This window comes from Nilaparvata lugens, unplaced genomic scaffold (assembly GCF_014356525.2).
Source record: "Nilaparvata lugens isolate BPH unplaced genomic scaffold, ASM1435652v1 scaffold7338, whole genome shotgun sequence".
In the NCBI taxonomy this organism is placed as follows: Eukaryota; Metazoa; Arthropoda; class Insecta; order Hemiptera; family Delphacidae; genus Nilaparvata; species Nilaparvata lugens.
In genome coordinates, this window is record NW_024093087.1 from 1 (window position 1) to 12,601 (window position 12,601).

Genomic DNA, 12,601 nt, shown 5'->3' on the forward strand with positions numbered 1-12,601 from the left:
TATAAAAAACTTAATCCTATATACTGAATGAAGTTTGTAAATAATAATTATAACATGCAACAAGCAACTAATAACTTATACCCCAACACATATAATTTATAGTGGGGTGTATATTTATTCATTGAATTATCTATGCCTATTAAGAAATTATTCAATGCATAAAACTTCTTTGTATTAAATGTCATAGTATTCAGATCTGTATTGTAATTGTTTTTGGATGAATGAACTTTGATTTGAAAATAGGCCTATAACCATCCTCGGTTAATGAGAATCTATATGCAAATTTCAAGTTAATCAGTCAGTAGTTCAGACGTGATGATGCGTCAAACATAATTTTCCTATCCCGTACGTGTATAACCAATTCTTTCCTTTATTATTTCATAGACTAGCAAGTAACCCGAGCTCCGCAAGAATCTATTTAATACTGACAAACTGACAACTTGTGACGTATAGAAATCGTGAAGAATTAAAAATAGGCCTATAAACATCCTCGGTGATTTAAAGTAATCTATATGAAAAATTTCAAGTTAATCAGTCCAGTAGTTCAGACGTGATGATGCGTCCGTCAAACATAATTATTTTCCTATTCCGGTCGTGTATAAGCCAGTTCTTTCCTTTATTATAGTATATTTAATGAATCATCATAAATCGTCATCAACGATTATTTACAACAGAATAGAGTGGAATAGAATAAATTCGGCGCTGGGATTTGTTCTGATTGTAAATCAATTCATTCAATCATGAAGGCCTGGACACACAGAGAGCGATCTTACAGAGAGAACACGCTTTTACATACATTATTAAATTGAAACAGAGAAGCTACAAATGACCTCAATGTAGATCCAAATCCAAAAATCTGGTGTTGCGCACTCACACAACTTTCCTTGCCGTTATGAGAATTGATCACCTGACGCTAGTGTTCACGCGCATCTCAAGTCTACTTATAAACAAAGATCTGAGTCAGCTAGTGACAGGACAATAACGCTGAAGAAATACGAGGTCTGCTATCTCTTCATAGTGAATCATTTAATAGAATCAACAGTTGCCACAGTTTGCAATTGGATAATCTCATTTTCTCGAATTCGAGCTTATTTTCAATTTTAGGAGAAAATGTTAGTAAACATCAATTGTAGAGATTCTCATGCTCAATCTTTTCCACTTGAATTTTTTTGTTAAAATTGTATCTGAAGCCTGATAATTGAGAATCCAAGATCGAACTTTGCATAGATGGGGCAAAGCTCCTGAAATTTTTACAGATATGAGACTCGTGGCAGTTGATAGAGCTAATCAATGACTATTATAGGTATGAATTTAATCAAAATCGTTGGAGCCGTTTCCAAGAAAATAGCGAAAAACCCTGTTTTTTACAACATTTTCACCATTTTATCCGCCATCTTGAATTGCATTGGATCGAAATCGTTCGTGTCGGATCCTTATATTGTAAGGACCTTAAGTTCCAAATTTCAAGTCATTCCGTTAATTGGGAGATGAGATATCGTTTACACAGACGCACATACACTCATACACACACACACACATACAGACAAATACCCAAAAATCTCTTTTTTGGACTCAGGGGACCTTGAAACGTATAGAAATTTAGAAATTGGGGTACCTTAATTTTTTTCGGAAAGCAATACTTCTTTCCTTACCTATGGTAATAGGGCAAGGAAAGTAAAACAAAAACACAACAACATATGATACAATAAGCACCAAGCCGAATGTGTGGATGAGGCAAAGTTAGCTTTTGCCAACACTCGTCCACTTGATGAGTACAAAAGTCCGACCCTGAACGGGAACCAACGAGCACGAATGTTCGCTTGCCTTGCGAGTAGACAAAACATCCATCCACCGACTCGCGATTCGGCGATTTGCTGCTCAGTGTTCGCCGAATGACGCATGTCTGGAGTCGGCCTTAAGAAAAATAAAAGCGTTTGAAAGGATATAGCTCTTCAATCTACTAAGGCTTTGGAATTATATGTCAATATTCTACTACAAGTTTTCTATAAACTACACCACACTGAGCTATATATTTAGGCTTCTATCATTAGACAATTTCAAATATATCATGTATTATTCATTGATAAATATGTTAATACTATTTGAATTATCAATTATTTGATATTTTTTATTGAGTGGGGCGAGTTTGGAAGAGTTATAAGAAGTATTACCGTTCAATCTTTAATGGGTTCAATTCAGTTTGAAATTTATTGTTTTTATTGTTAATTTTTTGGAGATTATATCAGTTAAATGGCGGCCATCAGCAGCTTACCCGATTTAAGCATATGAGAATTTTTGGGTTTACTTCAATAATATTTTTCAAAGATCGCCCACACACCTTGGAAAGCTAAAGGAGCGAATCAGAGAAAAGATCCAGGCCTCACCAATCGCAGTGTGCCAAAATGCGTTTTAAAACTTCAAAAATACGCTACATCTGTGTATTGCTGCTGATGACCCTGCCCCACTCTGTATATTTTCAAATAGTTTAATGTATTGATCAATGAATAACATGAATATGGGGCTCTGTCCCACCACAGAATAGGTACAGAATGGAAACTGTCAATAAACGCCCTATCGAACCAATGCTTTTTACATTACGCACATACTAGACACGTCCACGTGACCTTGGGAAGTTCCAATCCTGGTCTTATGATTGGCTCGTGGCAGTGAGCTGGATCAATTGATACCAACGATCAATACTATTACAATGCGGCGCTTCCTAACAAGATGGCGGATTTTGCGACAGGGTACTAGCCAGGTTTCCATACTGTATGTATACTGTGGCCCCACCATGTACTATTAAATTCTATTTCTAGAACCAAATTCAACATGGATGATCTGATAGTTTCTGTATAATTATTGCACTACTTACACGGGAATTCAGGTATCGATTGCCAGGGCAACTTGAGATATTTCGAGTTTTTAGTGTGCGAAATGAAGGAGGAATTCTGCCGACCGGCCAGGCTCGACACCGATAGAGAGGTCTGCGACTTCATTACTCTTCTCTCCAGACCCTGAAATTTATTAAAATAAATTGATAATATTATATCATGAATATAATCAATAGTTTAATACCGAGTAGAACAGCTTGCAAACTGTCACAGCAACTTATACGGGTCCCAGAATAACGGGAAATTTGAAAACGCCATAAAACATTAGTGGAAGGGCAAAAATGATTTTATTCAAACTAATGTAAAGTTCCGACTTGCCATTTGAGAATTATTAATAACATCTATCACTTTCTGACAATTACTTCTTTAAGATGCTTCCTCCTGCACGAATACACTCTTGAAATCTGTGTTGACGATTCCTGAACGAGTGCTGCAACTTTCATGGGATATTGTTAATTTCATTTTGATTGTATGGTATGATTTTTAACCACAGTTATTGTCAAGTTTGTGGAACGTTTGATTTTAAATAGCTCCACAAACAGAATCACAGGTGACCGATCATGGGACCAGGAAACGCAGATGCTGCAGCGATCAATGAGGAATCGGTCAACACCGATTTCAAGAGTGTATTCGTGCAGGAGGAAGCCATCTAAAGAAGTAATTGTCAGAAAGTGATAGATGTTTTAATAATTCTATTCCTGATAGTTTGAAGTTGGCAATATTATACCGCTACATAAGTCTTGTGATCATAAAGACCCAACAAACTACCGTCCAATCAGTCTGCTGAGTGGTATCGCTAAACTAATTGAAAAATTGATCAAGTCCCGGCTAGTTTGTTACCTACTTAAACATAATGTCATTCATAAAAACCAATATGGATTTCAGGCGAACAAAAGTACAATTGATTCTATAACCCTCTTAACCCAAACAATTTCAAATAACTTCACTGAAAATAAAAAAACAATAGCTACCTTCCTGGACCTAGCCAAAGCTTTGATACAATCCCACATTCCAAATTACTAAAAAAAGATAGAAAAGATTGGCATACGCGGTATACCCCTCAAATTATTTGGCAGTTATTTACAAATAGATACCAAATCCTTACTATAGGAATAAAACTTTTTAAACAGTTGAATGATTACGGTCTTCCTCAAGGAACTGTTTTATCTCCGATTCTCTTTTCTCTATATTTAATGATTTAATCAAACTTGAATTGAAAAACTGTGTGACACTCGCTTTTGCGGATGATACCGCTTTAGTGTTTACCGGACCGTCTTGGAGGAGGTGAAGAAAACTGCAGAGTCGGGATTGAAGACTGTTAAGACCTGGTTAGATGAGCACATTCTCACTCTTAATTCGAATAAAAGCGTCTTCATGACCTTCTCTCCCAATATGGTTGGCCAACCACTTGATCTAGACCACATTCATATTCATGATTTAAACTGTACTCTTTCAATCTCGAACGATAGCTGTGGCTGCTCAAAATTGAAAAGAGAAAATTATTTAATATCTAGGCGTTATAGTTGATCAGCATTTGCGATGGGATATTCACATAGATAAGCTTTGTAATAAACTCAAGCACTGGATAAACAAATTTTATAATATCAGCAGGTTGGGTAACATAGCCGTTTCAAAATTAGTTTACTTTGCCTACATTCAATCTCATCTTCAGTATGGTATAAAAATTTAGGGTGCATCTTATTCCAATCACTTCAATAAGATATTCACCATCCAAAAAGCATTATTAAAGGCAATTTTTGGCAACCTAAACGATTTCCAAGTGACAGTATTTTTATTGAATTGAATGTATTGACGGTTGAGCAGCTGTATATAAAGAATTTGATTATTTACATTAATAAACATAGAGAACTTTTCAACCTCCGTATATCGCCTTACAATCTCCGTCCCTCAACCATTACCTTTGAACCACACAATGCAGTTCTATCCATTTGTAGAAGACAGTTTGATTATATTGTTCATAAGCTTATAAATGTGATACCTACTTTTTTTATAACAGATAATTTGAATGGAAGACTTCTGAGAGAGATAGATTTATGGATTGCTTCTTCACATCCTAGGATAAGTGATTTCTTGTAATATTGTAACTAGGATAAGTTCACAATCATTCAAGATGTCTGCTTTTTATTTTATTATCTCGTATTTTCTTACTTTTTTTACTTTCCTCTTTGTATTTTTTCAAATTTAGATGTTAATAGGAATCCACCAATTTTATTTATCTTAGAATAATTTTGTATTAGTAATAACACTCGCCCCTGCGCTCAGGTTTTTAACCTTTTCAGGGACTTTCCGTTTTAATAATAATACTATTTTACTTTTACCTATTATTGTTAATTGTCAATTGTATTTATGTAATTATACATTCATGTATGCATTGTATGAGGAAAAATAAACTATTGATTGATTGATTGAATTCTCAATTGCAAGTCTTGAACTTTACATTAGTTTGAAATAATCATTTTTGCCCGTCCACTAATGTTTTATGAGGGCTTTTTTTAAAAGTTCCCGTTATTCTGTGGCACCCTGTACTTTTCATCTTATTGAACATAAATCTCAATCTCATTGCCTTACGGATCACCATTCAATACGGCAGACATGTTTTGCTGCCCTCCCATTTTGAAATGTATAATTGAAGAAATCACCACATAATTGAAAAAACGAAAAAAAAACGATAACCGTTGAAAGTTTAAGGGCCGTTTGCACAGTCAAAGCTTAAACCGAATTCAATCAGCTGGTGGCTTAAAATAGAAATCTGGTGTGGCGCACTCACACAACTTTCCTTGCCGTTATTAAAATTGATCACCTTACGCTAGTGTTCCCGCGCATCTCAAGTCTACTATTCAAAGATCTGAGCCAGCTGGTGACAGGACAATAACGCTGGAGACACACGAGCTCTGCTATCTCTTTATAGTGAATGATTTAATAGAATCAACAGTTTGCAATTTAATAATCACATTTTCTCGAATTTTGAGCTTATTTTGAATTTTAGGTGAAAATTTTACTGATAATTAACTGTAGAGATTTTCATGCTCAATCTTTTCCACTTGAATTTTTTTGTTTAAATTATATCTGAGACCTGATAATTGAAAATCTAAAATCAAACTTTGCATAGATGGGGCGGAGCTCCTGAAATTTTCACAGATATGGGACTAGTGGCAGTTGATATAGCTTATCAATGACTATTTTAGGTATGGATTTGATCAAAATCGTTGAAGCCATTTTCGAGAAAATCGCGAAAAACCCTGTTTTTGACAACATTTTAGCCGCCATCTTGAATTGCATTTGATCGAAATTGTTCGTGTCGGATCCTTATAGTGTAAGGACTTAATTTCCAAATTTCTAGTCATTCCGTTAATTGGGAGATGAGATATCATGTACAAAGAAATTTTCACTCATACAAACACACACACATACCGACCTATACACTTTTTTGGACTCAGGGGACCTTGAAACGTATAGAAATTTAGAAATTGGGGTACCTTAATTTTTTTCGGAAAGCAATACTTTCCTTACCTATGGTAATAGGGCAAGGAAAGTAAAAATGAATCACTCTATGACAAACGAGACTTGATATTGATTTAATCCAGTTTAGAATGAAATTCGGTTTAAACTGTGACTGTGCAAACTGCACTAAATTTTAAAAATTTGTTGAATTGTTACAGACCGATTTGGCAGCTGCATCGTCTGATGCCAGCAGATTTGTGACCGAACTGCTCCGTTTCACAAACTCGACATGGTTGTACTGGATGGTGTCACACGCATGCGTAGTAGCATCCGTCTGCGCCCTATACTTGAGCAGCGAGAACGCATGCGTCGTGAGCAGACAGTTGTCGGCCGTAGCCATCACCGTCACCGCCGTCTGCGCGCCACTACCGTCTCTGAATGTCAGCTGTCAACACACAATTAGGGCCAAGCCACATAAGGCGATCTTGCATATAGTGAGCTCCACGTTTGTATTGTATGCTTGAATTGGAAAATAAAAATTCTTTATCTATCTATCTATTTTTAAAATCATATTTCTAAATTATTAAAAAAACCACTGGCCAGCAGCTAGAAGAAGATAGTGCTATCTGCTGTATAGAATAATAGACGAGGATAGCAACACCAATGTTAATCGAATACTGCCATTATAACGTGGACCTCACTATACTAGTAGTTCTGTGAACAGAAGACCTCACACAGTATTCTCATCCACAAGTACCTGATTGAAACTATAGACCTTATGGAAATACAGCAATAGACTGGCTTCTCCACACATCTGTGTAATCACTTGTCAGCTGATTTATAATGAAAAATATTCTATAGTCTGATTTTTACTCTAATATTGGCGTATGAAGGAGGCTCCTTTTTCCTTCTATATTATCCTTGAAATGCAAAAATTCCAAAAACCTTGTAGATACGTCGACGCGCAATTAAAAAGGAACATACCTGTCAAATTTCATGAAAATCTATTACCGCGTTTCGCCGTAAATGCGCAATATATAAACATTTAAACATTAAGAGAAATGCCAAACCGTCGACTTGAATCTTAGACCTCACTTCACTCGGTCAAAAAGTCAAGCTATATGAAGCTGGACCCACATAATTTATATCAGTGCTGGACCCTATAATATCAGTGTATGTGTCTATAGTGAGGTCCGCGTTATAATGACAGTATTTGATTATCAATGGTATTGCCATACTTGTCTATCATTCAACAAATCGGATAGCGCTATCTCTTTCTCGCTATGCTCAGTTGTCAGATCGTCTTTTAACAATGTAGAATTAATACTGAAAAATATTTCATCTTAATTATGGAAATCCATTATGAAATTATTGTAAAATATAATTTCTTGCTTAATAAAATATAATTTATTATATTAAACGAGAATTAACAGTTGATATTACATTAATAAACCTGTATCAGCTACCGTCTATAGAAGGCATTGACAAGACAACGTTCGGCAACGTTCTTCTCCTATCTTTCTCCACTGCCATTATAACGTGGACCTCACTATATAGAAACATTTGTTGATGCGTCAGTGTATAAAAAAATCAACCATGACGCGGCTGGAGATAATAATGTCTATAAACATTTAAAAGTGTATTTTTCTTTCATAGGTAACTTTTGCAGCAATGTAAGGGCTCTGCCACATGAGGCATTTTGCAGACATTGAGGCATTCGTCCGGAAGCCCTCCGATTGGCTGAAATCATAACTTTTTCAACTCAATTTGTCAGCATTTCTAATGAAGAGTAATAGATAGTCTATATTCAACCAATACTGACTATTATCAAATGAATTCTTTAACGAAAGGGGTAGATGTAGGCATCTCCTCAAAAATCATAGCTCTTTCAGCTCAATTTGACAGCATTTCCAAGGAAAAGTAAGAGGTAGTTCCCATTCAACTAATCCTGACTATATTTAGTGAATCGTATTCCGAAAACGGTAAATATAGGCAACCCGTCGTAAATCATAGCTCTTTCAGCTAAAGTTGTCAGCATTTCCAATGAAGAGTAACAGGTAGTTCCAATTCAACCTATACTGTCTATATTCTGGCAAACCCGGAAGGTTAACAACCCAATGCAACTTAAACTATTCCTCTTTGACTTCCACAGCTTTCAATAGGCAGATATCAGTGGCATTTTGAGCGAGTTCTTCAGTCCGGGGACTCACTAGAAATATGAAAGGTGACATTGATTTCGAATGAAATAGTGTTTGAACTAACCTGTGTTTTGAACGATATCGGATGAGACGACTTGAATCCAATAGTGACCTGCAGGGAGATGGACTTCTTCGTCACGGCAGCTTCTTCGCTGTAAACAGAGCAATATAAATTTGTAATCTTAATATTTCATGAGAAAAAATTAAATGATAAAACATGTAATAACACACTATAACAGAGAACAGTAATGAAATTATAAGCATACAATAATACACTATTTGACCGAACGTAGTGAGGTCTATGTTTTAATACACTATTCGACCAAACGCAGTGAGGCCTATGTTTTAACCTTGATTTTCTTTCGTCTGTCTGAATGTATGTATGTAACGCATTTATTGTTTGTTTGTTTTTAAAGCTTCCCAAGACTCTAATCAGAGTATAGGAATTGTCAAAAATTTATAATACATACAGTATTACATAAAAAGAAAAAAAATCACACAAGGAACCCTCTCTACACACAACTCTTCTGTTGTATAGAATACTCCAAGCATCAAAAACTTTTTAAATCCTTCTCAAAAACATTGACATCTTCACAATTTTTCAAGTGAGTAGGAAGCTTTCTAATAAATTTAGGCCCATATATGTAGGTTTCTTCTCAAAAAAGAGCTGTTCTGTGATACAGTGAAGCATAGTCTCCTCTATTTCTAGTATTGTATCCATGCGAATCAGCATTTCTAGTCATTGTCTGTCTTCTAACATGCATAATCACCTCATAGATATAAATAGAGGAACGGTTAGTATGCCTAATTCTTTAAATTGGTTCCTACAGGACTCTAAAGGCATAATACCTTTGATCGCTCTAACAGCTTTTTTTTTGAGCTTGAACACCTCTCCAAATTCTGGCACGACCCACCCCACACAATAATGGCATAGCGGATGTGTGACATTATGAGTGATGGTAGACTGCCATTGTGAGTTTGTATCATTCAATCTTCTTATTTGTCGGAGTGCAAAGACTCCAGATGCAATCCTCCCACAGAGCTGATCAGTATAGAAATCCCAAGAGAGATGCTGATCCAAGCAACCCCTAGGATTTCACGAAATGAGGCTGGTTAACATTTTTTTCATTTATCTGTACATTAATAAGTGATCTGGCCTGAATTATTTCTATGCTTAAAATTAAAAAATGGATTTTTGATTCATTAATTCCTAATTTGAGTTGAGAGAGGTACTGGGCTATGGCATTAATGTTCAAGAAAGATTCTATTTCTAACACACTTTCATCCTGAGAGCTGCAAATGTATGATGTGTCATCGGCATACATTAAAACTCTACCCTGGGATATACTTTGGCACATCATTTACATATAGCAAAAACAACAAAGGACCAAGTATAGAGCCCTGTGGTACACCACCTTCACTGATACTCTATCCGATAAGTAATGAATTATCTTCCCTTTCACTTCCCTTGTTATTTCCACACACTGAGACCTATCCAGGAGATAGGACCTGAACCATTCCAGTTCAACATCTCTCACACCCATCAACTCCAGCTTCCTTAACAAAATTGAATGGTCAACGCAATCGAAAGCTTTGCTTAGATCCAGAAAAATTCCAACAGCTTTCTCACCCTTATCCATCATATCAATTATATCCTCAAAAATGGATACAATTGCCGTCTTTGTGGATCTTTCTTTCTGAAACCCATGCTGCTCCTTGGCCAGAATTTGATTTTCAGCAAGATGTTCACAAAGCGAAACATCATACACTTCTCTTTTTGAAGCGAAACATCATACACTTTACGGCCAAACATGTTGGTAGAATTTTATGAGATTTGGCAGGAACATTCCTTTTTAACTGCGCGTCGATGTATACAAATTTTTTTTGAAATTTCGAATTTTAAGGATAATATGAAAGGAGAAGGAATTTCCTCCATACTCCGATATCATCTACTCTGAAAATAGGATTGATCAGAGTATAGAATTATCCATAATCAATCAGCTGACGAGTGGATTATTCATTGCATGCATTACACAGATGTCTTGAGAAGCCGGTGAACAGGTGACACCAGATACTTGTGAATGAGAAAACTGCGTGAGGTCTACTGTTCACAGAATAACGAATATAACGCAATGAATGATTGGTAACATCTTTTTTAAGACAAAAATACAGAGACATGTGGTAGAAAAGAAAATTCAAAATAAAGATTCAGATAATGTATTCATTGGAGATAATCTGAAAAATATATTATAGGATCAGAGTTGCTGAATAGAAACATCTTGATTTTGTTTGAAACTGACGGTACAGGAATTTCCCGACAGGAATTAGAGAAAGATGTCTTAGAGAGAGATGACTATTATCACGGAAGATGGAAACCAGGAAGGAGAAGTGTTCTCTACTCAGTAGCGGCTCGTGATCTTCTAGCTTGGGGTTCAACCTCATGATCTATTGGAGAGAAAGGTCAATAGGATATAGAGTATTGCGCATAATCAAGTGTAAAGGTGATCAATAATAATTACACCCCAAAGATTGAGCTTATTTTCTACAAATATAAATTTTTGTTCTGTTCTATTTTTTCTTTTTTGATTTTTACTTCGGGAGTTGGTCACCATTATGTTTTATTTTACACCTACCCTCAATATTAATATGTTTGTATTTAACAAATACTGAACACACTAGAAATACTCACGAATACACAAAACACACTAGAAATTACTATATTCTTCTACATGCAAAACAAATTTTATAACGAAAAATGCAGTGAGATCTATCACAACTTGATACAGTGTATACCCGTAACCATACCGTATAACCTCAAAACTGTCACGCTTAGGCTACTTCTTGTTTACCGCTTTTTTACTGTTTACTGCCACCAAATTTAAATTTATTGGTTATAAGCAAGTTCAAGATGGCACTGTATCCGTATCACGAATACTCACGATTCATTCCGAGTATTACCGAATGCTTCACTTGCCTCGCTAGGTTCGGCTACTCTCGGATGAACTAGTGCAAACTTGGTTAGACAGGATTGTGAACCAACTCCGTGCTAGCAAACCGATTCCCCTCCTCCGTTCCACTACCATACCAGCCCTGTTTTTTGGGTTCACATCGAAATGAACACTGCTTTCCACCTCCACCCTTCTCGTCATTCCATTCGGTGCTGTTTTCAAGCAAGCCACTCCGGGCTCTCAGGCACCGGCCGCAAAACAGGCATTAAGTTTACGTGATGAAAAATGTTGTGATGTAATTTTGAGTATAAAATAGAAATATAATTATTTGAGTTGCAAATTCATCATTGTATAGGAAGTTGATTCAATTCTGGGGGTTCATGAACCATTGAACACATAGACGAGCCGCCACTGTCTCTACTCCATGCTATAGTGAAATTCACCTCAAATTACTACATTCCTTATGAATGAAAACAATTATCCCATTCAACTAATTATCACAGTTAAAAGTGCAGCCTAATCTCACTATACTATTAGTCATTGTCAAATTATCAGCAATATACTAACTCAAACTACTACTATGAATGGCATGACTATCTATACACGAATTACCGGTCCTGCTTGATGCTTTTTAACAAGTACTCTGCAATCGTTCACTGAGACGCTGACTAGTTTTCCAGCCTTACAGAGAGCTCTTGCATGGTTGAAGATGGCCCCCATATGTGGAGACAAGTGCTCATTAATATTGTGGTTTCCGGGAAATTAACATGAAGATTTCTGGCAGAAAGATTTTTAGTTTGCTTTCGTGCGAACAGCCATTCTGCTTTCACGACCCTCGATACAAAGTTTACAACAATTGATGGAGTAAAGTTTTTATTTCTACTAGGGAGTCTGTGTGCAGCAGAAATAGCATATCTCTCAAACGGAATATTGAGTTGAAGTGCCAAACTCTGCAGTATTGCACACACATTTTCACCTTTAGTTACAGGTATACCTGAGATCACAATATGTTTTTGTGTGTATGTTGCTGGAGATTGGCTACTTCTAATTTCAAATCTTCAATTTCAGTTGATAATTTATTATAGCAAGAGTTAGTCTGTCT

At 36.0% G+C, this 12,601-nt stretch overlaps 1 protein-coding gene across 1 annotated transcript; it reads right to left on the bottom strand.

Moving 5' to 3' along the window:
• Window positions 1-1,755: 1,755 nt before the first annotated feature.
• Window positions 1,756-8,703, bottom strand: LOC120356630 (the record flags this gene model as incomplete). Its single annotated transcript, XM_039445586.1, has 4 exons — window positions 1,756-1,914; window positions 2,873-3,014; window positions 6,574-6,798; window positions 8,616-8,703. Coding segments are annotated over 4 exons (614 nt in total), but the record flags the coding sequence as incomplete, so codon positions are not given.
• Between the last annotated feature and the right edge of the window lie 3,898 nt (window positions 8,704-12,601).